The following is a 22,948-nucleotide window of genomic DNA, read 5'->3' on the forward strand; positions in this document are numbered from 1 at the left end:
GCTGCTGTGGGAAGGGGGTGGCCCCCCCCTGCTGAGCCCTGGGAGCAGGGTGGTCCCCCACCCCACCCCACCGAGCCCTTGCTTTTGTTTGTGTTCCTTCTGGGGAAACACGGGCATATGGCACGGCTGCTGCGGGGGCCGTGTTTGGGTGGTGCGAGAACTTGCCTTGGCTCTGTGTGTGTGTGTGTGTGTGTGTGTGTGTGCGCGCGTGCGCGCATGCACATGGGCACGCGCACATTGTCAGCTCCAGCACCCGCCATCTGGTCTCTGGGATAGGGAGACTGAGGCAGGGGTACCTCCTGCCCGGGGGTCTGGGTGGGTGCATGGATCCAGTGTGCAGGGCATGTGGTGGGGGCTCGTGGTGTGAGCGTGAGCTTCTGTACTTGCCCAGCGCCTCCCTGCAAAGGCCAAGAGCCAAAACTGCCTCCTATCTTGAATTGTGGAATACTTGGGGTTAGTTTTTTTCTTAATGGCTCTTAGGGATTTGAACTCAGCCTTTCACTTGCTTGGTGGGCACTCAACCACTTGAGCCACACCCTCAGTCCTTTTTGCTTGAGGTTTTTATTCATGTATTTATTTTTGTCCGTCACGGGGCTTGAACCCTGGGCCTGGGCGCTGTCCCTCAGCTTTTCAGCTCAAGGCTAGCACTCTACCACTTGAGCCACAGCATTACTTCCTGTTTTTCTGGTGGTTTGTTGGAGATAAGAGTTCCGTGGACCTGCCTGGGCTGGCTTTGAACTGTGATGCTCAGATCTCAGTCTTCTGGGTAGCTAGGATTACAGGTGTGAGCCACCGGCGCCCAGCTTATTTTTCTTTTTTTAAAATAACAAGATCTTGAGGTTTTTGCCTGGGCTAGCCCGGACTGTGATCCTCCTGATGTCAGCCTCCTGCGCAGCTGGGGTGGCAGGCAGGTATGGATCCTCCTGATTTTTGTCCCCCAGGGAGCTGAGATTACAGGTGTCATTCATTGCGCCCAACACTCACCATTTTTGGTGTCATTTTTGACGTGACCTCAGGGACCCCCCACTCTCAACTGGCTTTTTTGCTCAAGGCTGGTGCTCTACCCCTTGAGCTATCCCTCCCTCACTGACTTGTTCTGACTGGTGGGCCTGGGCCTCTCTGGCAGCCACAGGGCCCCTCCGCCATGTTCGGGTCCCAGGTAGTCCTCAGATCCCAGCTAGCCCAGCCAAGGGCCCCAGCCCCATCCTGTGGCGGCCCGCTCTGCCTCTGCCACCCTGAATGCTTCAGGATGGGGGAAGGAGGATCTGGCCCCTGGCCCCCCATTGGATCCGGTGTCCTGAAGTCCTGGGAAAGGATTGGCTGGCCTCTACTGCCCATGCAGGCAAACCTAGCAGGGGTGGGGTGGGGGGGTCTCTGAGGTCCAGCCATGTTTCTGACCCTGGTGAGGTGGGGGCTATGCATGGGGTGTCCACCCTGTGAGGAGAGCTACATCCACTCAGCCACCCCAGCTTAAACCAGTAATCCTAGCTGCTCAGGAGGCTGAGTTCTGAGGATCATGGTTTGAAGCCAGCCCAGGCAGAAAAGAATCTGTGAGACTATTGTCTCCAATAACTACTCAAAAAAGCCTTAAGCACAAAGAGGCTCAGGGACAGAGCCTAGGTCCTGAGTTCAAGCCCTAGGACTGGGGGGAAAAAAAGAAAGAAAGAAATTCGCTTGAGAAACTTTTTGGGGGGGAGGGGGGAATCGTGGGGCTTGATTCTGGGCCTGGGCGCTGTCCCTCAGCTCTTCAGCTCAAGGCAGGCGCCCTACCACTTGAGCCACAGCGCCACTTCTGGTTTTCTAGTGGTTTATTGGAGCTAAGAGTTACATGGACTTTCCTGCCTGGGCTGGCTTTGAACCATGATCCTGAGATGTCAGCCTCCTGAGTAGCTAGAATTACAGGCGTGAGCCACCTGCACCTGGCTTTGAGAAACTTTTATTTTTTTTTTTATTTTTTTTTTTTTATTTTTGTCAGCCGTGGGGCTTGAACTCTGGGCCTGGGCACTGTCCCTCAGCTCTTCAGCTCAAGGCGAGTGCTCTACCACTTGAGCTACAGCGCCACTTCCGGTTTTCTGGTGGTTTATTGGAGATAGGAGTCTCACGGTCTCTCCTGCCCGGGCTGGCTTTGAACCGCTATCCTCAGATCTCAGCCTCCTGAGTAGCTAGGATTACAGGCGTGAGCCACCAGCGCCCGGCTTGGCTTTGAGAAACTTTTAACACCAACTCAATATACATTCTGGCAAAATATTGCCTAGCTGGTTGATACAATCAGATTCATCTCTTTTCTTCTTTTTTTTTTCCTTGTGCTGGTCCTGGAGCTTGAACTCGAGGCCTGGGCATTGTTCCTTAGTATCTTTTTTGCACAATGCTGGTGCTCTACCACTTGAGCCACAAAAGCTCTACTTCTGTTTTTTTGGTGGTTAATTGGAGATGAGAATCTCACAGACTTTCCTGCCCAGGCTGGCTTTGAACCTCCAGCCTCAGATCTCAGCTTCCTAAGTAGCTGGGATTACAAGCATGAGCCACTGGTGTCTGGCTTAAAATCTGTCTTTATCTACAAGCAGATGTGGGCCGGGCCCAAGGCCAAGGCTTCTGGGTGTTTCTCCTGGGTCCTGTGATCTCCGCAGGCCCTACAGGGGCAGCCCAGTTCTGCCAGCACCCAGCTTGTGGTCTGGGGGCATCAGGAGCTGTTGGGCCCGGCCTGCTCCCCGCTCCCCACCAGGCCCCCCCCCCCCCCGGCCTGGCCCGCACCCATGCTGGGAAGGCCGGAGGAGCTGGCTCTGTGTCTGGGCTGGCTCAGTGGCAGAGGGGCACCAGCTGCCCCTGGGGCCCCACTAGGCCAGAACAAAGTCTGGAAATGGCTTCTGCACAAACAGCAGGGTGGAGCCTGGAGGCTCAAGGGAGGCCCAGGGCGCTGCCCCTGCCAGGCTTGGCCAGCCCATGCTGAAGGCCACTGGAACCATGGGCAGGCAGCAGTGGGTGGGGAAGGTGGGGCGTATAGACCAGGTATCTAAACCCAGAGGCCCCAATACCAGGCTGAGGGCTAGAGAGCTCATGTAAATCTAACATGGTGGTGCATACCTGTAATCCCAGTACCCTGGAGGCTGAGGCTGGAGGATGGCTGGTTAGAGGCCAGCTTGGACTCTATAGCATGACCCTGTCTTACAAAGGGGCCACGTGGGAGCTGTGGAGGATATGTGAGTGCGTGGCTGTGGGTGTTAGGCTGAATCCTCCCAGGTCAGCTGCGGGGTGCCCAGGCTGAGGCACACACAAACAAGGCCCCTAAGTGACCGGAAGGCAGGCCTGGACGTCCACCCCAGGGGAGCCGCCGCCCACCGCCTCACCTCCTCCCTCCCTCCAGGTGGCCATGGCCCTTCTGGGGAAGCGCTGTGACATCGCTGCCAACGGCTGCGGCGACCGCTGGAGCTCGGCCTTCACCCGCAAAGACGAGATCATCAGCAGCCTGGTGTCTGCCCTGGACTCCATGGTGCGCCCCTGCCCGTCCGTGGCAGTGGGGTGGAGTGGGACGGGGCGGGGGGGGGGGGGGCGGGAGGCAGCCCTCCAGAGTCTGTAAGCTCAAGTCCATAAAATCTAGCTCTAGAGGCAGACAGGATAGCATAGCACACACCTTTAATCCCAGCTGGCAAGGACAGAGCTAACTGTCAAAGAATAGAGGACCTTCTTTCTAGAAGGCTCCTGCTGTGGAGCCTTAGATGGTGTCTAGGCCTGCGTGTAGCTGGTGAGGTGGCACCCAGGGCAGGACCACCACGGAGGCCCACGTCCTCGGCCTTGGTGGCAGGGCGGGGACAGGGGCTCCTGCTCACCCCACCCACCCTCCCCAGTGCTCCGCGCTGTCCAAGCTCAACGCCGAGGTGGCCTGTGTGGCTGTGCGCGATGACAGTGCCTTCGTGGTGGGCACAGACAAGGGGAGAATGTTCCTGAATGCCAGGAAGGAGCTGCAGGCCGACTTCCTGAGGTTCTGCCGTGAGTACTCAGGCTCCTGGGCCGGCTGGGATGGCAGAGGGGGGGAATCGGGGCTGAGGGGGGCGGAGCTGTGCACTGTGGCTGGCCATGGTAGGGGGCGGGGCTGAGGAGGGCGGAGCTGTGCACTGTGACTGGCCATGGTAGGGGGCGGGGCTGAGGAGGGCGGAGCTGTGCACTGTGGCTGGCCATGGTGGGGGCGGGGCTGGGGGCGGGGCTGGGGGCGGGGCTGTGTACTGTGGCTGGCCATGGTAGGGGGGCAGGGCTGAGGGGCAGGGCTGGGGGTGGAGCTGTGCACTGTGGCTGGCCATGGTAGGGGGCGGGGCTGAGGAGGGCGGAGCTGTGCACTGTGACTGGCCATGGTAGGGGGCGGGGCTGAGGAGGGCGGAGCTGTGCACTGTGGCTGGCCATGGTAGGGGGCGGGGCTGAGGAGGGCGGGGCTGTGCACTGGCTGGCCATGGTAGGGGGCGGGGCTGAGGGGCGGGGCTGGGGGTGGAGCTGTGCACTGTGGTTGGCCATGGTGGCTGGGCGGGGCTGAGGGGGGTGGAGCTGTGCACTGTGGCTGGCCATGGGGGGGTGCCGGGAGCTGTGCTCTGTGGCTGGCCATGGTTTGGGGGGGGCCCGGGAGCTGTGCTCTGTGGCTGGCCATGGTTTGGGGGGGCCCTGGGAGCCGTGCTCTGTGGCTGGCCATGGTTGGGGGGTGCCCTGGGAGCTGTGCACTGTGGCTGGCCATGGCTTGGGTGGTTCCGTCACAGCCCGGTGACCATCCTTGTGCCCACTTCCCATGTAAGCACCCCATGCTGCTTTTCCTGTGACTGGAGACCTTGTCAGACCAGGATTTGGTCCCACAGCTGCCATTAGCTCTGCCCAGCCCACAGGAGAAACTGAGGCCCAGTGGCCTTGGCCTCCCCCAGGGCTGCCGGCCTGCCCTGCAGGCTTGGCTGTGCTCTGAGAGTCATGAGCTTCTGCCGCTGGAGAGGTGCTGAGCGGGCCCTTGTCAGCCCCTTGTCTGGGGGATCCCCAGAAACTGCAAGTGTGTGTATACTGGCAATAAAAGAAAAAGGAAACACATCACTCCTGAGCTCAGCCTCCTGAGTAGCTGGGATTACTGGTGTGAGCCACAGTGCCTGGCTTTCGGGTCTTTTTGTTTTGTTTTGTTTTTTGTCGGTCCTGGGGCTTGAACTCTGGGTGTGGGCGCTGTCCCTGAGCTTTTGTGCTCAAGGCTAGTGCTCTACCACTTGAGCCACAGCACCACTTCCAGTTTTCTGGTGGTTAATTGGAGACACGAACCTCTCAGGGACTTTTCTACCCAGGCTGACTTCGAACCACAATCCTCAGCCCTCAGCGTGAGCCACTGGCACCCGGCTAGGATCCTTCCTTAATCCATCCCTTCTTCTCAGACACAAGCACCCAGTCTTCTCGCCCAGGCCACAGTCACTCCTGGTCTTGGCACCCCAGCACTGGGCCTGGCCCAAGTGGGGCACCGCCCCTCCCACCTGGATCCTCCCTGGGGCCTGGGTGGTGGCCATGGCCAGCTTGGGGCTCCCTGGCTCCCACTTGGAGGCTGGGCCCCGCTCCCCGCCTGGCCCCCGCAGCCGCTGGCCATGGCTGCTATTTATAGCTGGGACTCGGCTGCGTTATTTCGGGCTGCACCGATCCCGCAGGAGCGCAGGCCCCGAGCAGGGGGGAGGGGGTGCCTGTCCCCTTTCTGATGCAGCTTCTAGCACGTTCCAGAAGGATCCACCCACACTCCCAGTTCCCCCACCTGGTCCAGCCAGGATGCAGGGCACCGGGGCTCGAGCCTGGCTGTGGCATTCCCAGAGTGGGGCTTGGGGGACCCGGGGCCCTGAGATGATGCCCCTTGCCGGAGCCCAGGGGGCAAGGCGGGCTCCCACTCCCTGGTCTTTCCTGCCTGCCTGCCTCCATGCATCCATTCACTCGCTCACTCACTCATTCCTGCACACATGCCCGGGCCTCTGGGTCACAGCCCATCTGCCCCTCATCCCGCAGGGGGACCCCCGTGGAAGGATCCAGAAGCCGATCACCCTAAGAAGGCGGCGCGGGGCGAGGGCGGGGGCCGCGTGGTGCGGGGCTCACTGGAGGCCGGCGGGGATGTGTACCTGCTGCAGAAGATGGTGGAGGAGGTGTTTGACGTTCTTTATAGTAAGAGCCTTCCTGTAACCCTCAGGCCCCAGGGGTGGCCCCCCACTCCTGTGGCCTGCCCTCCCAAGCCCAAGGGCCCCCCCCACCTTTGTCCTGTTCCAGGCCTGGTTGTCACGGCCCTGACCCGCGCCACTGTCCCCTTCATATTCTCTTCACCACCCCCTGCCCCATAGCCACCCCTGGCTCTGATCCTCACCTCCTGTCTGGCACAGCTGTGGTTTGGGGGTGCCTTTCCCTCCCTGCCTCCTCCACTCAACCCGGGGACATCCCCTCTGCCAGTGCCAGCAGCCCTCACTGGCCACCCCATGTCCTTCTGGCTGACCCCACCCTGCGGTTAGGGCTGAGCAATGGTGGGTGTTTGTTGAATGACTGAGCGAAGGTGGTCAGGTGAGGCCCAGTCTGTCCTCTGGGGAGGGGCCGGTTGCAGAGTCTCGGGGCCCCGGGTGACCCCTCCCTCCCATGGACAGCCTTGGCTGTACCTTTCTGTTGCTAGGGGCCTTGGCTTCCGATGCACTGCCGCTCCTCTGCGTCTCAAGTGGGGGGACAGTCCCTGGGTGACCTGCCAGCCGCCGCCGCTGCCAGTGCCCTGTCCTTCCCTGTCTCCGTTACCATCCTGGGGCTTGCGCTCTTTCTGTCTGTCCCTCTCTTGCCCTCCTTTTATGCAAACTCCATCTTCTCTCTCCCTCTCCATGTTTTCTTACTTTCCCGCCCCTTCTCTGGCCCCTTGGCCCAGGAGAGGAGAGCAGCGGGGCCCAGCCACCTCTGGTGGGAACCTAGACTGGGGGGTGGAGGGGGGGACACAGCAGGGCTCAGGGTGGGGGCTGTGCCACGCAGTCCCAAGGGGGTCACAGCTCTGCGACACGCCCGGCCCAGCTCAGCCCCCACCTGGCTGCCCCTGCTCAGCCCTTCTTGCCCTCTAACAGGCGAGGCGCTGGGCAGGGCCAGTGTGGTGCCCTTGCCCTATGAGAGACTGCTCAGGGAGCCAGGGCTGCTGGCCGTGCAGGGGCTGCCTGAGGGCCTGGCCTTCCGGAGGCCGGCGGAGTACGACCCCAAGGCCCTCATGGCCATCTTAGAACACAGCCACCGCATCCGCTTCAAGCTTAAGAGGTGAGTGAGAGCTGGGTGCAGTGATGCACGCCTGTAATCCCAGCACGCCAGAAGCTGAGGCAGGATGTGGAGGAGCCGCACTGGGTGGCGGAGCAGGCTGGGTGGACAGAGGGCCGATGGGGTTTCCAGGCTGTGCTGAGACAGGTCCAGGGTCACTTGGCTGGGGGCGTGGCTGGAGGCGGGGCAGCCCTTGTGCAAGGGCTTGGACAGGAGGGGGGGATGGGCATGGAGGGGGACGGGCGTGGATGTGGGAGGAAGATGGGCATGGGTAGGGGAGGGGGTGGCGGGCATGACACTGTCCTGTCTCCCCCAGGCCTCTGGATGATGCAGGGCGGGACTCAAAGGCCCTGGTGGAGATCAATGGCCTCTCCCTGCTCCCCAAGGGGTCCCGGGACTGCAGCCTGCACGGCCCGGCCCCCAAGACCACCCCCCAGGACCCACTGCCCCCCAGCACCGCCTCCTCTGGTGCCAGCTTTCTCTACAGCAGTGCTCTGCCCAACCATGCCCTGCGTGACCTAAAACAGGAGGTGCCCAGCGGGCCAGTGCTGCCCGCGGACCTGGGCCTGGGCCGGCCGGGGCCTGAGCACAAGGCGCCTGCTGCCCATGACTTCGATTGCTATGGTAATGCTGCTGGGGCACCAGGCGGGACACTGCCCACCGGCTCCCAAGGAGCATTTCTGAGCCAGGGCTGGGCTGGGCGCGTGGTGTCCTGAGACCCCATTGGCCCTGGCCACGATTGAGCTGTGTCTACTCCTCCCGAGGAGTCTGGGAGAGGAACAAACAATGTGCCTAATGATCGCCTACCTGGCACCGCACCTGGATGCCAGGCTCTGGGGCTGCGGAGGGAATGGCTGTGAGGAGGGTGGGCTGCCTTTGCTGCTGCCTCTGTTTTGTGCTCTGAGCCTCAGTTTCCACATCAATTAAATGCTTGAGTACGTCTTATCCAAAATGCTTTGGGATGGGTGTGGTGGTGCAGGCCCTCAGTCCCAGCACTGGGGAGGCTGAGGTAGGAAGATTGTGAGTTAGAGACGAAGCCCCTGGGCACACAGCAGGTGCTTCCATGATGTTTTTACTGCTGTTAATTGAAGTAGAAAAGTAAAGACCAGGGCTGGGAAGGTGGCTCAGTGGTAGAGCGCTTGCCTTGCATGCCTGAGGCCCTGGGTTCGATTCCTCAGCACCACATAAACAAAAAATAAAAAGCTGGAAGTGGTGCTGTGGCTCAAGTGGTAGAGCGCTAGCCTTGAACTGAAGAGCTGAGGGACAGCGCTCAGGCCCAGAGTTCAGACCCCATGACCGACCAAAAAAAAAAAAGAAAAGACCAGACTCTGTTCTCCAGTGGGGGGGTCAGGGCGGCCTGATGCTGTGCTTGCTCCCCTGATGCCACCTCTCTTACTGGCCTTTAGAGACTAGGAAGATTCATGACTTGGGGCCTGGGTTCTGGGGTCTCCCTGGCAGCTGAGGCTGTGACCCCAGGGCCAGAGCCTGTGTGCTGGGCTAAGATGTGGAGATCTCCTCTGGGACACAGCCTGAACCTGTCCCTTTCCTCTCGCCCCCGTCCAGGACAGAAGCCCCCGGGACCCTCTGGGCCTCTAATCCAGAACGTTCATGCCTCCAAGCGCATTCTCTTCTCCATCGTACATGACAAGTCAGGTAGACGGCCCTTTCCACTGAGCCCGGGCTGGGGAGGGGTGGGCGTGACTGTGACATAGGGAAAGCTGTGGAAAAGGAGGAAAGAACAGCCCTGCTCCAGGGGCTCTGAGTAAAATCAGGGTGTAATCGTTAGCTTCAGCTGTGTAACAAATTGGCCCCTAAATGTAACTTGAAGTAAATAGTCCTTACCTCATGGTCCCTGGGGATTTCCTGACCCACAGGAGCAGCTGGGCCAGGAGCCACATTCCCAGCCCTCCTTCCTTTCATTGCTTTCAGATAGGGTTTCCGTTTATGTTTGAACTGTGATTTTCCTATTTACATTTCTTGGCTAGCTGAGATGATAGGGGTGTACCACCATGCTGTGCTTTTTGTTGTTGTTGTTGTCAGTCATGGGGCTTGAACTCAGGGCCTGGGTGCTGTTCCTGAACTCTTTTGCTTAAGGCCTTTGAGCCACAATTTCAGTTCTTGTTTTTAGAGTGGCTAATTGGAGATAAGAGTCTCATAGGGACTTTCCTGCCCAGCTTGAGTTGGCTTTGAGCCACAATGTTCAGATCTCAGATCTCAGCATAAGCCACCAGCACCCAGCATTATTCTAAGCATTTTTTTTTGAGCAGGGGTTTGGGGACCTTTCTGCTTGGGATGGATTCTAACCACGATCCTCCTGATCTCAGCCTCCTGAGTAGCTGGGATTGCTGGTGTGAGCCACCACACCTGACTGGAAGGCTTCTATTAATATGAAATGGAGGGGCTGGGAAGGTGGCTCAGTGGTAGAGCGCTTGCCTTGCATGCATGAGGCTCTGGGTTCGATTCCTCAGCACCACATAAGCAAAAAGAAAAAAGCCGGAAGTGGTGCTGTGGCTCAAGTGGTAGAGCGCTAGCCTTGAGCTGAAGAGCTGAGGGACAGCGCCCAGGCCCAGAGTTCAGGCCCCACGACTGGACCCCCCCCCCAAAAAAAAAATATGAAATGGAGGCAGGTGCAGGGGTGTTGGGGTAGAGACTGTGCCAGGCCTGCCCAGCCCAGGCCCGGGCAACAGGGTCCCAGGGCAGCTCAGCAGCAGGACCGGCCTTCACTGCCCCTCCTTTGTTCTGATAGAGAAATGGGACGCCTTCCTGAAGGACACAGAGGACATCAACACACTGAGGGAGTGCGTGCAGATCCTCTTCAACAGCAGATACGGTGAGCGTGAGCCTGCCGCCCGTGTCCCCTGCCGCCCGTGTCCCCTGCTGCCCAAGTCCCCGCGGGGACTCTCTCCCAGGCATGGGAGTGGGTGGCACTGTTTCCCTTGTAGACTGGGGGGTGAGGGGGGGGAAGGCGTCATTCAGACACCGAGTCCCCAGGGAAGTGGCAGGCTGGGGACAGATGGACTCTGGGGGCCTCCAGATGCCCAGCCTCGCAGCTGCTCTGTTCCCTCTCAGCGCTGAGCCCCAAGTCAGGGCGCTGCCTCCTCCACAGCCCTGGCCACCTGCATGCCACCCCTTTCATGTCACCAGAGGTGACAGCATGCTCTGTGACCAGCCAGGCCCTGCTGGCTCACACCTGTAATCCCAGCTGCTCAGGAGGCTGAGATCTGAGGATCACAGTTCAAACCCAGCCTGGGCAGGAAAGCCCGTGAGACTCGTGTCAATTTATCCACCCCAAACTGGAAGTAGCGCTGTGGCTCAAAGTGGTAGAGCGCTAGCCTTGAGTGAAAGAGCTCAAGGACAGCGCCCAGGCCCTGAGTTCAAGCCCCAGGACTGGCACACACACGCAAAAGCAACCGGGGGGAATGGGGGGAGTTGAGGGGGGCAGTCCCAGCCGTGTGGGAGGCACAGGGCATCATTCCTGAGGGAGACAAGTGCAGGCCGCGCCCTGCATGGCGTGGATCTCCCCCAGTGGGGCGCCCAGCAGGGTCGTCTCTCTTCACCCAAGCTCCCAGCTGCGCTGCTAAATAAAACCAGGACAGCGGGGTTCGGGACCAGCGCTGAGCTCCCGCACCACGGGGGCTGCGGAGGCAGGAGAGGGGGGAGGAGGGCTGACGGCTGGTGAGATTTGGGGGGGTTAATTTGACAATTAGCTAAGTGTGACTCCATTGTGAGATCTCATTGTCACAGCCACCAACGCAGGCCCCAGCCACAGCTAAGTGAGGCAGCAGCCCCGGTGGCCGGCGGGGTGCGGCTGGGCCCCCAGGGTGTGTGTGGGGGGGTGATAGATACCTCAGAAGTATGTGGTACCGGTGTGACAGAGCACGCCTGTAGTCCCAGAGGCAGGAGAGCCAGGATGTTGACGCCAGCTTGGGCTATACCATGAGACCCTATCGAAAACACAAAAACTAAGGAAGGAAAACAGCAAAAGCATTTGGTGAGCCAGTGGAGCTGGGGGGGGGGGGGTCCCTCACGGACAGTGCCTTGGCAGGGCAGTTGCTGTCCATGCTCGCTGCCGGGCTTTGCCCAGCGTCCTGTGTGTGATGCTGATGGATGACCAGAGGAGACACCCAGAGGAGTGGCTACATTTGGTGGCCATTGTCCCCCACCAGGAGCCAATCTGGAGGGCTGGGGGGGCAGAGATGATTGTTTGGAGCCAGACACATGATGACAAGATAGATAGATAGATAGATAGATAGATAGATAGATAGATAGATAGATAGATAGATAGATAAGAAGGCATATATATACGTAATAAGTGCAAAGGTAACAGGTGCGTGCATGCAGGCATGCACAGTTGTACAGATGGCTGGGAAGGAGGTGGTGGATAGATGCACAGATGTGTGGTTAGATGGGAAGATAAGCTAGATCACGATGATGTTAGGGCAGGCCCCAGCTGAAGGGGCGGTGACCACGGCGGAATGCTGGGCCTCCTGTGGCCTCCGTCCAGCCTCAGCCTGGATCTTGCCCTTACAGCGGAAGCCCTGGGCCTGGACCACATGGTCCCCGTCCCCTACCGGAAGATCGCCTGTGACCCCGAGGCCGTGGAGATCGTGGGCATCCCGGACAAGATCCCTTTCAAGCGGCCCTGCACGTATGGGGTCCCCAAGCTGAAGCGGATCCTGGAAGAGAGACACAGCATCCACTTCATCATTAAGAGGTACAGGCTGGGCTGGGCTGGGCTGGGCCAGAGTGGGTACTGAGCCTGGGCAAGGCCACGGGCTTCATGCCTAGCACACAGAAGGTAAAGAAGAGGTGTGGTGGCACACGAGGCTGGCCTCGTGCTCTGGGATCAGGGTAGGCTTAAGGCCTTGGAAGTCCAGACCTCCCACAAACAAGACCTGGGGTTTGGGGCTGATCTGGCCGTAGTGGGGAGCCACAGATCCCTGACATGGCCCACTGGTCCCCCCAGTCCTCTACTCCCCTGTGGGCTGCCTGGTGTCCTTGGCCAGCCGTGGGCAGGCAGGTGGTCAAAAGACAGAAGCCCAGTCCCAGAACCCCTGCACTGTCTGGACACTGGGGTGGAGGTCAGCACAGGCAGGGCGCCCCCTGGAGGAGGGAGCCAGTACTTCAGGGCTTTTCCCCCTCAGAGCTTAAACACTTGAACCACAACTCAACTTCTTTTTTTTTTTTTTGGTAGTTTATTAGTGATAAGAGTCCCATGGACTTTCCTTTCCGGGCTGGCTTTGAACCGTGTTCCTCAGATCTCAGCCTCCTGAGTAGCTAGGATTACAGGTGTGAGCCATCGTGCCCGGCTTCCAGGCTGTTTTGATGGCTGCGTCACTGTAACTGTCTCGGATTGGATATAGGGTCCCCACCCTGCTGTGTCCCTTCCACCCTGTCCACCAGTGACCTGACCATTCCTGTCACCTGAGGGTGCCCCCAGCATAGCTGGCCCTGTATCTCACCCTCCACCTCCTTTGTGAAGTTTCTGGGCTCCGTTCCTCAAGAGAGAAGTGGGGCACCCTCAGTGTGGGCCCCTGGCTTCGGGTCACCCACGCAGCCAGCCTGTGGGTGGCACTTATGGACACAGATGACATTGGGAGAAGCTCACAGCCAGGCAGGGCCAGGAGAGGGCCCGCAGGGGGACAGGTGACCCTCCATGCTCCCCTGGCACTGCCCAGGCCAAGCCCAGGCCCAGAGAAATGGTATGTGGCCTTGTTGACTGTAGCTAGTGGGGACCCGGGGCTCACGGGGGGGGCCCATTGGGAGCCCAGCCTCACGCCTCTCCTCTCTCCACAGGATGTTTGATGAGCGGATTTTCACAGGTAAGTGGGGACCGCTAGGGCTGTATTGGGACTCGCTTGGGTCCCAGATTCCAGGTGCTGACAGACCAGAGTTCCTTAATGCACTTGAGGACGCCCTTGACCAGGTGCTGGTCCTCTTCCCAGCTGTCTGCATGCCTTAGTTTAGTTGTCTCTATGTTATTGATGGCGTGGGTGAGTGAGTGTGCTGGGGCTTGAACCCACGGCCAGGGCTCGCTCTCCTTTTTCACTGATGACTAGTGTTCACTTGGGTCATGCCCATATCCTGGATTTTCTGGTTTTTTTTTTTTTTTTTTGGTTGGTTGGTTGTGGGCCTTGAACTCAGCCTGGGCGCTGTCCCTTAGCTCTTTTGCTCAAGGCTAGTGCTCTACCAATTTGAGCCACAGCACCACTTCTGGTTTTCTGGTGGTTAATTGGAGATAAGAGTGTCATGCACTTTCCTGCCTGGCCTGACTTTGTACCATGATCCTCAGATCTCAGCCTCCTGAGTAGCTAGGATAACAGGCGTGAGCCACCAGAGCCAGGCTACTGGTGGTTATTTTGGAGCAAGAGTTTCATAGACTCTTCTGCCCAGGCTGGCTTTGAATTGTGATCCTCTAGATGTTAGCCTCCTGAGTCTCAGCTGGGATTACAGGTGTGAACTATCACATCTACTTGTCGATTTCTTTTTGAGACAGGGTCTTGCTAAGTAGCCCAGACTGGCCTGGTTTTCACTACCTTCATTCCTCAACCTCCTGAGTGCTGGGATTACAGGCGGGTGCTACCACTCTTGTTTCAACTTCTAAAACTTCCTGTGAAGGCTGTTGTGTCCCTGTCCCATGCACGGGTGGCTGTGTGGAAGCCCAGCCCGCTCTGTGGGACCAGGCGCATCTGGGCTGTGTGGACCCAGGGCCTGGCCCACGGCCGTTGCAGTGGGACTCTGGGGGAAGAAGCGGCAGGCTCTGCCTGGGGCAGAAAAGCCACACAGATTTAGGGGTGCAATATGCCTGCCCTGGGTCGGGTGTTGCGGGGCTCCATGTCGGTACCTGGGGGTGAGCAGGTTGAGACCCTGGTGTAATTAGATGAGAACAGAGTCCCACAGTGGAGCCTGGGGGACTGGGGAACTCTGGCTTCCTGGCTGAGGGTCTTGGGGGCGGAGGGTCATGTCCTCTGGGACTGGAGGACCCAGCAGGAGGGGTGCAGGGCTCCCCGCTACTGTCGTTTCCTTCCACCCTGTATTTCCTCCACCCTGGCTTCCTTGTTCCCAGTAGCTGCCAGCCCTGGCCCTGGGCTGTGCACAGACCCCGGAATGGGGGTGCAGGAAGAACCCACTTCCTTAAGAAGTGTCCCCAGTGGAGCCTGAGATTCACGCCTGTAATCCCAGCTACTCAGGAGGCTGAGATCGGAGGACTGTAGTTTGAAGACAGCCTGGGGCAGGCAGGAAAGTCCATGAGACTCTTATCTCCGATGAACTACCAGAAAATCAGAAATGGTGCCGTGGCTCCAATGGTAGAGAGCTGGCCTTGAGCAAACACCAGGCCCTGAGTTGAAACCTTGGTGCTGACAGTAAAGAAATCATTTGCTGTCGGGCGCTGGTGGCTCACTTCTGTAATCCCGGCTACCCAGGAAGAGTGAGATCTGAGAATTGAGGTTCAAAGCCAGCCTGGGCAGGAAAGTCCGTGGAACTCTTATCTCCAATAAACCACCAGAAAACTGGAAGTGGTACTGTGGCTCAAGTGGTAGAGTGCTCGCCTTGAGCTGAAGTGCCCAAGGATAGCGCCCAGGCCCAGAGTTCAAGTCCCAGGACCAAGGATATAAGAAAGAAAGAAAGAAAGAAAGAAAGAAAGAAAGAAAGAAAGAAAGAAAGAAAGAAAGAAAGAAAGAAAGAATCACCGGCTGGCCTCTCCCCAGGGAACAAGTGTACCAAAGATGTCCCGAAGCTGGAGCCGCCCAGCCCGCCCGAGGACGGCCCCGTGGGCTGCAGGTGAGCGTGGCGGCCTGGCCCCCCACCCCTCGGACCCCACACTCTCTCAGCCCTCTGATTCCAGCCAGGTGGATTCCTAGCCCACCCAGCCCCCCTGGGTGCACTCACCGCGAGGGTCACCGTGGCCTCTGAGGCCCGCCTGCTGCCCCGCAGGATGCCTTGCCCACACCCCCGCCCCATCTGCACCTTGTGCCAGGGAGGACGGGACCTGGCAAGGTGGCGCTCCCACCCTCTACTTCCTCCTCAGGTTGGACCAAGGCAGCGGCTCCCCCGTGGACTGTGGGCCAGGTGAGGGGGGAAGGCCAGGGTGGGGCGGGGGGGAGGCACAGGGACCCCACTGCAGGAGCCAGGCATGGAGGTGGGGGCTCCCTGGGCCTTGGGGCACGAGGCCTGGCCTGACCCTCCATTCCTGGTCTGTAGGAGCCAGGGAGGGTGACAGGTCTTACTTCTGCCTGTTTGAGGCAGGAGAATGTTCTAGAATGATCCCCTCTGCCTGTGCCCAGACCTGATCATCCCCACCTTCCTCTTCCCCCGCCTTCTCCCCCCTCCCACTCCCCCATTACCTCCTCTCAGGAACCTCACAGGAGCTCAGCATCCTGAGGCCGATCAAAATCGAGCCAGAAGACCTGGACATCATTCAAGTCACTGTCCCAGGTGGGCGCGAGCGGCTGGGCCCGCTGGCGGGATGGCTCACACATGAGGACCCAAGTTCAAGCTCCAGACATCGATCAACAACAAGCCAGACCCATGGAGGGAGGGCTGGCCGGGGCGCCTGGCCTCCCCTGACACCCAGCACTCCAGGCCTGAGTGTGGTGGTGCCGGTGGATGCTGGGGCCAGGTGGAAGTCATGCCCACCACTGGACATTTCTCCCCAGACCCTTCACCCAGCCCGGAGTTGATGGGCGACTCCCTGCCTGGCCATCTGCCCTCCGAGGACTCTGGCTGTGGGATGGACGTGCTGGCGGGTAAGGACGGGGTTCCGGGGGGTGGAATTTGGGGCTCAGTGGTAGAGGAGATGAGCTGGAAGGAAGCCAGGACCACCGTTTGCACAACCTACTGATGTTTCTTCCATGCACTTTTGTTTGGCTGGGGTTTTGAACTCAGGGCCTTGTGTTTATGAGACAGCGCTCTACTATTTGAGCCACGCCTCCAGCCCCTTTCTGGTTATTTCCAAAGATGCATCCTTTCTATTAGTGCTCCTCCTGTCGCCAGGATGTCAGGCAGACACTGCCAAGCCCAGCCCGTGGCTCAGGTGCAGCTGCACGGACTGGGTTCATCCTGGGCCGGCCTGGAACCTCATCCCCCAATGCCTACCTCCTAAGTGGCTGGGATTACAGGCTTGAGCCACCACACTGGGCTAGGCTAGATGTCCTTTGAGCAGCATTCAAGCCAGCACGGGCGGAAGTGACCAAGGCCTAGTGGTAGCCTCTCTGGTCCCCACCGGAGTGCTCAACTGCCCCCGGCTGGCTTGGGGCCTTAACTTTCCACCCCTACTTCCATCAGTCATGGAAGTGGCCATCGCAGAGGTCTGTTGACCATAGTCCCCATAGTCCCCTGAGGCCGGGTCCTCCTGGAGGAAGAATCTAGAAGGGCACCGGAAAGTCGATTGCAACAAGAACAGGATAAATACATGCCGGAACTGCTGAGAAGTGGGGCTCAGAGCCAACCCAGTTCTTGATCCTCTGCTGGGACAGGGCCTTAGTAGGGCATGGTGAAAATGAGGCCCTTGCTTGTGCTAATAATCCAGAGCCGAGTGTGGTAGCACACGCCTGTAACCCCCGCACGCTGGAGGCTGAGATCTGAGGATTGTGGTTCAAAGCCAGCCCAGGCAGGAAAGTCCTTTCTTCTTTTCTTTTGCTTGAACTCTGGGCCTGGACACTGTTCCTGAGCTTCTTTTGCACAAGGCTAGTACTCTACCAATTGGGCCACAGTGCCATTGCCGGCTATTTCTGCGTATGTAGTACTGAGGAATTGAACCCAGGGCTTCATGCATGCTAGACAAGCGTTCTACCATTAAGTCACATTCCCAGCCCTTCCCTTGAGATTCTTATCTTCAGTGAACCACCAGAAAACTGCAAGTGGTGCTGTGGCTCAAAGTGGTAGAACACCAGCCTTGAGCACAAACACTCAGAGACAGCACCCAGGCACTGAGTTCAAGCCCCAAAAAAGACAAAGAAGGAGGTGGGCTGTGGCTTGTGGTTTGAGTGGCACGAGATCCAAATAGCGTGGTAGCTTTTGGCCATAGTTAAGCAGTCAGGACTGGCCTGGAACTCATGATCCACTTGATTCAGCCCTGGTGTGCTGGGATTACAGGAATGCCCCACCATACTCAGCCTGTCTTACTCCAGTGTGCCCTCAGTGTTTAGAATGCTTGGGCTGGCTCTGGGGTGCAAACCAGATGGTCCCAGCATGCTGTCCTTGTGTGGTGTCCCAGGAGGTGGATTGCGCAGGTGGGTGGGTGCTCTGGTTCCCGTCGGGGTGTCAACCTGCTCTTCCCATGCCTGCCTGGAGCCTTCTGGCCAGGCCATGGCCAGCAGATGACCAGCACAGCTTCCCAGCATCCTCTCTTCTCTCGTAGACAAAGGCCCCAGTGAGGACCCGCGCCCTGAAGAACGGCCCGTGGAGGGTGAGACCCACGCTCAACCTCCATTCCCCACCCTGCCCACCACCCTTTCCCCTGTGCCCCCTGCTTCTCCTCCTTCCCACCACTCTCTCTCTCCAGCACCATGCTTTTGGGGCGAGAGTCCTCTGGGCTGCCTGAGTGGGGGAGGGCCGGCCTATAGATTCTTCTAGACCTGGGAGGTGGGGCCCGAGGTGCCCAGAGCTGCTTCCTGGAAGGTGAGGCTGTGGTTTGGGGCTTGCTGTTCCTACAGTTAGGTGAGTTCCACTAGGTTTTATTTATAGTTTATTTATGTATTGTGCCAGTCCTGGGGCTTGAACTCAGGGCCTAGGTGCTGGCCCTGAGTTATATATTTTTTTCTCTTTCTCAAGGCTGGTACTCTACCACTTGAGCCACAACTCCATTCCTGGCTTTTTGCTGAGTAGTCTATTAGAGTATCTTCAATAAAGGCTCATGGAAGCCGGGCACTGGTGGCTCATGCCTGTAGTCCTAGCTACTCAGGAGGCTGAGATCTGAGGATCGCGGTTCAAAGCCAGCCGGGGCAGGAAAGTCCATGAGACTCTTATCTCCAATAAATTACTCGAAAACCGTAAGTGGCACTGTGGCTCAAGCAGTAGAGCGCTCGCCTTGAGCTGAAGAGTGCAGGGACAGCGCCCAGGCCCAGAGTTCAAGCCCTACAACCAACCAAAAAAATAAAAAAAAGACTCCTGGACTTTCCTGCCTGGGCTGGCTTTGAACTGTAATCCTCAGCCCTCAGCCTGCAGAGTAGCTAGGATGACAGCGTGAGCCACAGTGCCCAGCCTCAGGCTGGCTTTGACGTCCCTCCTGAGGTGGTCCTTGCCGTGCGGGCTGGTTGTGCACATGGGGTGCAGGCCCAGCCTCTGTGGGTCCACCCAGAGCCACCATGTCCCCCCCCACTGCGGATCCTGGCCTGGAGCCCATGGGGGCTGACCACTGCCTTTTCCTCCAGACAGCCCGGGCGACGCCATCCGGCCCCTAAGGAAGCAGGTGGAGCTGCTGTTCAACACGCGCTATGGTGAGCACAGCTGACGGCCAGCCCTGGCCTCCAGCCCCGGGCCTCCCTGCCTCCATGGGCAGAGGACGCAGATCACAGGCGCCTGGAGCCCAGCTCCCCCCCTCTGACCCCCGTGCACCCTGCGGCCCGCTTGTCCATGCCTCAGCCTCTGCGGGCTCCACTGGCCCATCCTCACAGATGGACAGATGGCCGCCCCATGGGCTGTCCAGGATCTGCATGGCCCCGGCCCACCAGCATGGGCGGGGGAGAGAGAAGCAGGCGGCAGGACCCCCCCCTTCCCCCCACCCCGTCTCCCAGGCCCATTGTGCAGTCAAGGAAGATGGAGGCCAGAGGTGCAGCCCCGGGGTGCCGGTGGGGTGCGGGGACCCTGAGTGGTTGTGTCCCCGCAGCCAAGGCCATCGGCACGTCAGAGCCGGTGAAGGTGCCCTACTCCAAGTTCCTCATGTACCCCGACGAGCTGTTTGTGGTTGGGCTGCCCGACGGCATCTCGCTCCGCAGGCCCAACTGCTTCGGGATCGCCAAGCTGCGGAAGATTCTAGAAGCCAGCAACAGCATCCAGTTCGTCATCAAGAGGTAAGGCGCAGCCCAGCACCCCCACGCGGGAGGGGGCTCGCAGTGTGCCCAGAACGGCGCCTCCACTTGTGGCCCACGCCAATGCCACCTTTTCTTTCTTTCCTTTTTTTTTTTGCCATTCCTGGGACTTGAACTCAGGGCCTAGGCACTGTCCCTGAGCTTCTCTTGCTCAAGGCAAGCACTCTACCACTTGAGCCACATTCCCAGCCTTCCTTCCTTTCTTGCTTGCTTTCTTTCCTTTTGTCAGTCCTGGGGTTTGAACTCAGGCCTTGGGCACTGGCCCTGACCTGTTTTGCTCAAGACTGGTGTACCGCTTGAGCCACGATTCCACATCAGGCTCTTTGGTGGTTAACTGGAGATAAGAGTTTCATCAACTTTCCTGCCTGGGCTGAACTGTAATCCTCAGATCTCAGCCTTGTGAGTAGCTAGGATTATAGATATGAGCTGCTGGTGTCTGGCTCTTTAATTTAGTTTATTTTTTGCTCATGGGGCTTGAACTCAGGACCTGGGCACTGTCCCTGAACCTCTTTGTGCTCAAGGCTAGCACGGTACCACGTTAGCCACAGCACCATTTCATTGGAGATAAGAGTCTCACCGGGACTTTCCTGCCCGGGCTGGCTTTGAGCCTCAAGCCTTAGATCTCAACCTCCTGAGTAGCTAGGATTACAGGCATGAGCCACTGGTGCCTGGCTTGATTCTTTCCTTTTAAACAGCAGGGCCTTCAACAGGGTCTGACCCCAGTGGGGCAGAACTAGCTCTCCCAGTGTGGTCCAGACCCAGTGCAGTGACATGGTCCCCCTTGGGGGTTAAGAAAGCAGCTCCCACTGTGCCCAGTGGGTGTGTGGAGGCATTGGGGATAGCTGCGTACACTGGCCATCAGTCCTCTCTGGAAGGCCCACAGCATCTTTCCAGGCCCTTCAATGTCTCCTCACGCTGTCTCCTGTTTCCAAGGAGGCCTGACCTGTCACCTGGCAGGAATAAAAGTGTCTGGAGAGGCCAAGCCCAGTGGCTCACGCCTGTAATCCCAACTACTCAAGAGGCTGGAGAGCTGAGGATTGCAGTTTGAAGCCAGCCTGGGCACAAAAGTCTATGAGACTCTTATCTCCACTAAAATACCAAAAAACTCCAGATATAGAGCTGTGGTTCAAGTGGCAGAGCACCAGCCTTGAGCAAAAACAGCTCAAGGACAACACCAAGGCCCTGAGTTCAAACCCAGATGGGCACAAAAGAAAAAAAGTCCCTCTGCAGGAGGCAGGGGCCCCTGAGTATGGGGGCAGGGTCTCGTGAGAGTTCTGCCCACGTCTCTGAATTCAGGCTTGGGGTGGAAGGTGGTAACCAGGAGGGGTTTCTTTTTTTCTTGGTGATACTAGAATTTGGACTCAGAGCCTTGAACTTGCTAGGCAGGTGCTCTACCATTTGAGCCACGCCCCTAGTCCTCTTGTTGGGTTTACTTGTCTTTCATACAGTGTCTCATACTTTTTCTGGGCTAGAAACCTTTTTCTAGGCAGAAACCACCATCCTGCCCTACAACCCTGGGCTTATTTGGGCCTCACTGAGTTTTTGCTGCACCTGGCCTCAAACTGCCATCCTCCCCCCTCTGCCTCCTGAGTAGTTGTGGTTACTGATCAGCGACTCCTCTTGGCCCTCCCACTCCAGCAGGGTGTCCTCTGTGCTACAGTTTAGCTTCCCCATGGCCAGGAGTTGGCCACCTTTCCCAGCAGCCTCGCCCACGCTGCCTCCAAGTGCCCACCCTTCCTGCCCTCCCTCCCTCTCGCCCTCCTTCCCTCCCTGCCTTTCCTCCCCCCTCCCCTGCAGACCATGACTAGGGCGTGGGGAGAGGGGGCACTGTGAGTGTGAGGTGAGGGCTGGGGACACCAGATATGTGGCCGAAGCCCACGGGAAGCTAGGGAGGGGAGGCAGGGGAGGGGAGGCCGGGCCGGCCTGTGGCCCACGTGACGGCCCTGCTGTCTTCCAGGCCCGAGCTGCTGGCCGAGGGTGTCAAGGAGCCCCTGCTGGACAGTCAAGGTACCCGGGTGCGGGTGCGGGCGGGCAAGGGAGGGTGTCAGGCCTCTGCCACCAGGCCTCCCAACTCCCCCATCTGTCCCCACCGGCTCTGCCCTACCCTTCCCTGTCCTGGGGCCCAGGGCTGCTGCGTCCTCACCCCGCCTCTCTCCCTGCCCCCAGAGAGGGAGTCCGGGGACCCTCGGGTGGACACGAACCTCGGGAGACAGGCGCTCCAAGGTAATGGTGCCGTCCAGGAGCCTGGCAGGCTTCAGGGTCCAGGGTGGATTGGGTCGGTTCCCATCCTTAGCACCCCATAGTTAGGGCCTGCAGGGAGATGGCAGGGCCCCGGGGTAAGGTGTCCCCCGGGAGGCAGCGGGCTTGCTGGCCTACGTGTCAGCCCCACCAATCTTCACGCTTTAAAATTCTTGGCGAGCTGGGCCCTGAGACTCACACCTGTAATCTGGGCTACTAAGGAGACTGAGATCTGAGGATCACAGTTCAAAGCCAGCCTGAGCAGGAAAGTCTGTGAATCTCTTCTCTCGAATGAATCACCAAAAAGCCAGAAGTGGAGGTGTGGCTCAGAGGGTAGAGCATCATCCTTGAGCAAAAAAAGCCAAGCAAGAGCTCAAAGCTTCGAGTACAAGCCCTAGGATTGGCACAGACAGACAGACAGACAGACAGATGTCCTGGAGGAGCGGGTGGCTGAGGAGGTGTGCGAGGGGAAAATGGGAAAGGCTTGAGGGAAGGCTGGCTGGTTGGGGGAGACTCTGGGGCAGGAAAGGAGATGGGCCCTGGCTTGGAGCCCCCTGCACCCCCATGCATGGGGGGGCTGACACCAGGAGGGGACCCGGCTAAGAACAGCCATCAGTGCCCCAGCATTGCACAATAGTAATTATAATCATATAAAGATTAGGGGAGAAGTGGGGGGCAGGGAATGCATCAGTCTCAGCCAGGAAGGCCCAGAGAGGTGAGGCTCGATCCCAAGGACCAGCCCCACTCACACAGCGGGGAATACTTGGGTGGACACCCCATCTTCCTGCTGCCCTCAGCACATGGCACAGCCCCTGTGATGGACTGGGGACCCCCCTCATTCCCCGAGCACTGCCTCCCCATGGTGTCTTGCCTCTGGGTTTTATTTATTATTTATTGCTTTGGTCATTTTCAAATGTCAGCCATTAACCAAATTTCCACCTCATTGCTGTTGTGGAGACAGAAAACCCCCATCCCACTCAGGGGCCCGCTCGGAGGAGCCCCCCAGTTAGCAAAGCATCGCCCTGTAAAAGCTGCCAAGTGCTGCTGGGCGCTGGTGGCTCGCGCCTGTCATCCCAGCTACTCAGGAGGCTGAGATCTGAGGATCCTGGTTTGAAGCCAGCCCCGGCAGGAAAGTCCGTGAGACTCTCTTCTCCCATTAACCACCAAAAAGCCACACGTGGAGCTGTGGATCAAGGGGGAAAGTTTTAGCCTTGAGTACAAAAGCTCAGGGACAATGCTCAGGCCCTGAGTTCAAGCCCCAGGACTGGCAAAAAAAAAAAGTTTAAAAAAAGTTGCCAAGTGCCTTTTGGCGCATGGCGTGGCTGACCCTAGTGGTTTCCGCTTGCAGAGAATTATGACACGAGGCTCTCCCGGATAGACATCGCCAACACGCTGCGGGAACAGGTGCAGGACTTGTTCAACAAGAAGTACGG

General features: G+C 58.7%; 1 protein-coding gene across 5 annotated transcripts in view; it reads left to right on the forward strand.

Moving 5' to 3' along the window:
• Positions 1 to 22,948, forward strand: part of Gtf2ird1 (GTF2I repeat domain containing 1) — a 43,962-nt gene that overhangs the window by 13,204 nt on the left and 7,810 nt on the right. For 4 of the 5 annotated variants that reach the window (XM_070035562.1, XM_070035563.1, XM_070035565.1 and 1 more), the window contains exons 2-20: positions 3,362 to 3,487; positions 3,843 to 3,984; positions 5,992 to 6,144; positions 7,068 to 7,251; positions 7,565 to 7,872; positions 8,812 to 8,901; positions 9,995 to 10,078; positions 11,779 to 11,962; positions 13,045 to 13,070; positions 14,958 to 15,030; positions 15,278 to 15,318; positions 15,604 to 15,684; positions 15,906 to 15,995; positions 17,609 to 17,656; positions 18,621 to 18,686; positions 19,076 to 19,259; positions 21,235 to 21,284; positions 21,444 to 21,500; positions 22,864 to 22,947. In XM_070035562.1, the coding sequence (XP_069891663.1) occupies positions 3,368 to 3,487; positions 3,843 to 3,984; positions 5,992 to 6,144; positions 7,068 to 7,251; positions 7,565 to 7,872; positions 8,812 to 8,901; positions 9,995 to 10,078; positions 11,779 to 11,962; positions 13,045 to 13,070; positions 14,958 to 15,030; positions 15,278 to 15,318; positions 15,604 to 15,684; positions 15,906 to 15,995; positions 17,609 to 17,656; positions 18,621 to 18,686; positions 19,076 to 19,259; positions 21,235 to 21,284; positions 21,444 to 21,500; positions 22,864 to 22,947 (2,065 nt within the window). In that variant the 5' untranslated portion in view covers positions 3,362 to 3,367. The remainder of the gene's footprint in view (positions 1 to 3,361; positions 3,488 to 3,842; positions 3,985 to 5,991; positions 6,145 to 7,067; positions 7,252 to 7,564; positions 7,873 to 8,811; positions 8,902 to 9,994; positions 10,079 to 11,778; positions 11,963 to 13,044; positions 13,071 to 14,957; positions 15,031 to 15,277; positions 15,319 to 15,603; positions 15,685 to 15,905; positions 15,996 to 17,608; positions 17,657 to 18,620; positions 18,687 to 19,075; positions 19,260 to 21,234; positions 21,285 to 21,443; positions 21,501 to 22,863; position 22,948) is intronic. The other variant, XM_070035564.1, reaches the window with a different exon arrangement.

The sequence above is a fragment of the Dipodomys merriami genome, unplaced genomic scaffold (assembly GCF_024711535.1).
Source record: "Dipodomys merriami isolate MVZ:Mamm:240054 unplaced genomic scaffold, mDipMer1.0.p SCAF_26, whole genome shotgun sequence".
NCBI classification, from domain to species: domain Eukaryota; kingdom Metazoa; phylum Chordata; class Mammalia; order Rodentia; family Heteromyidae; genus Dipodomys; species Dipodomys merriami.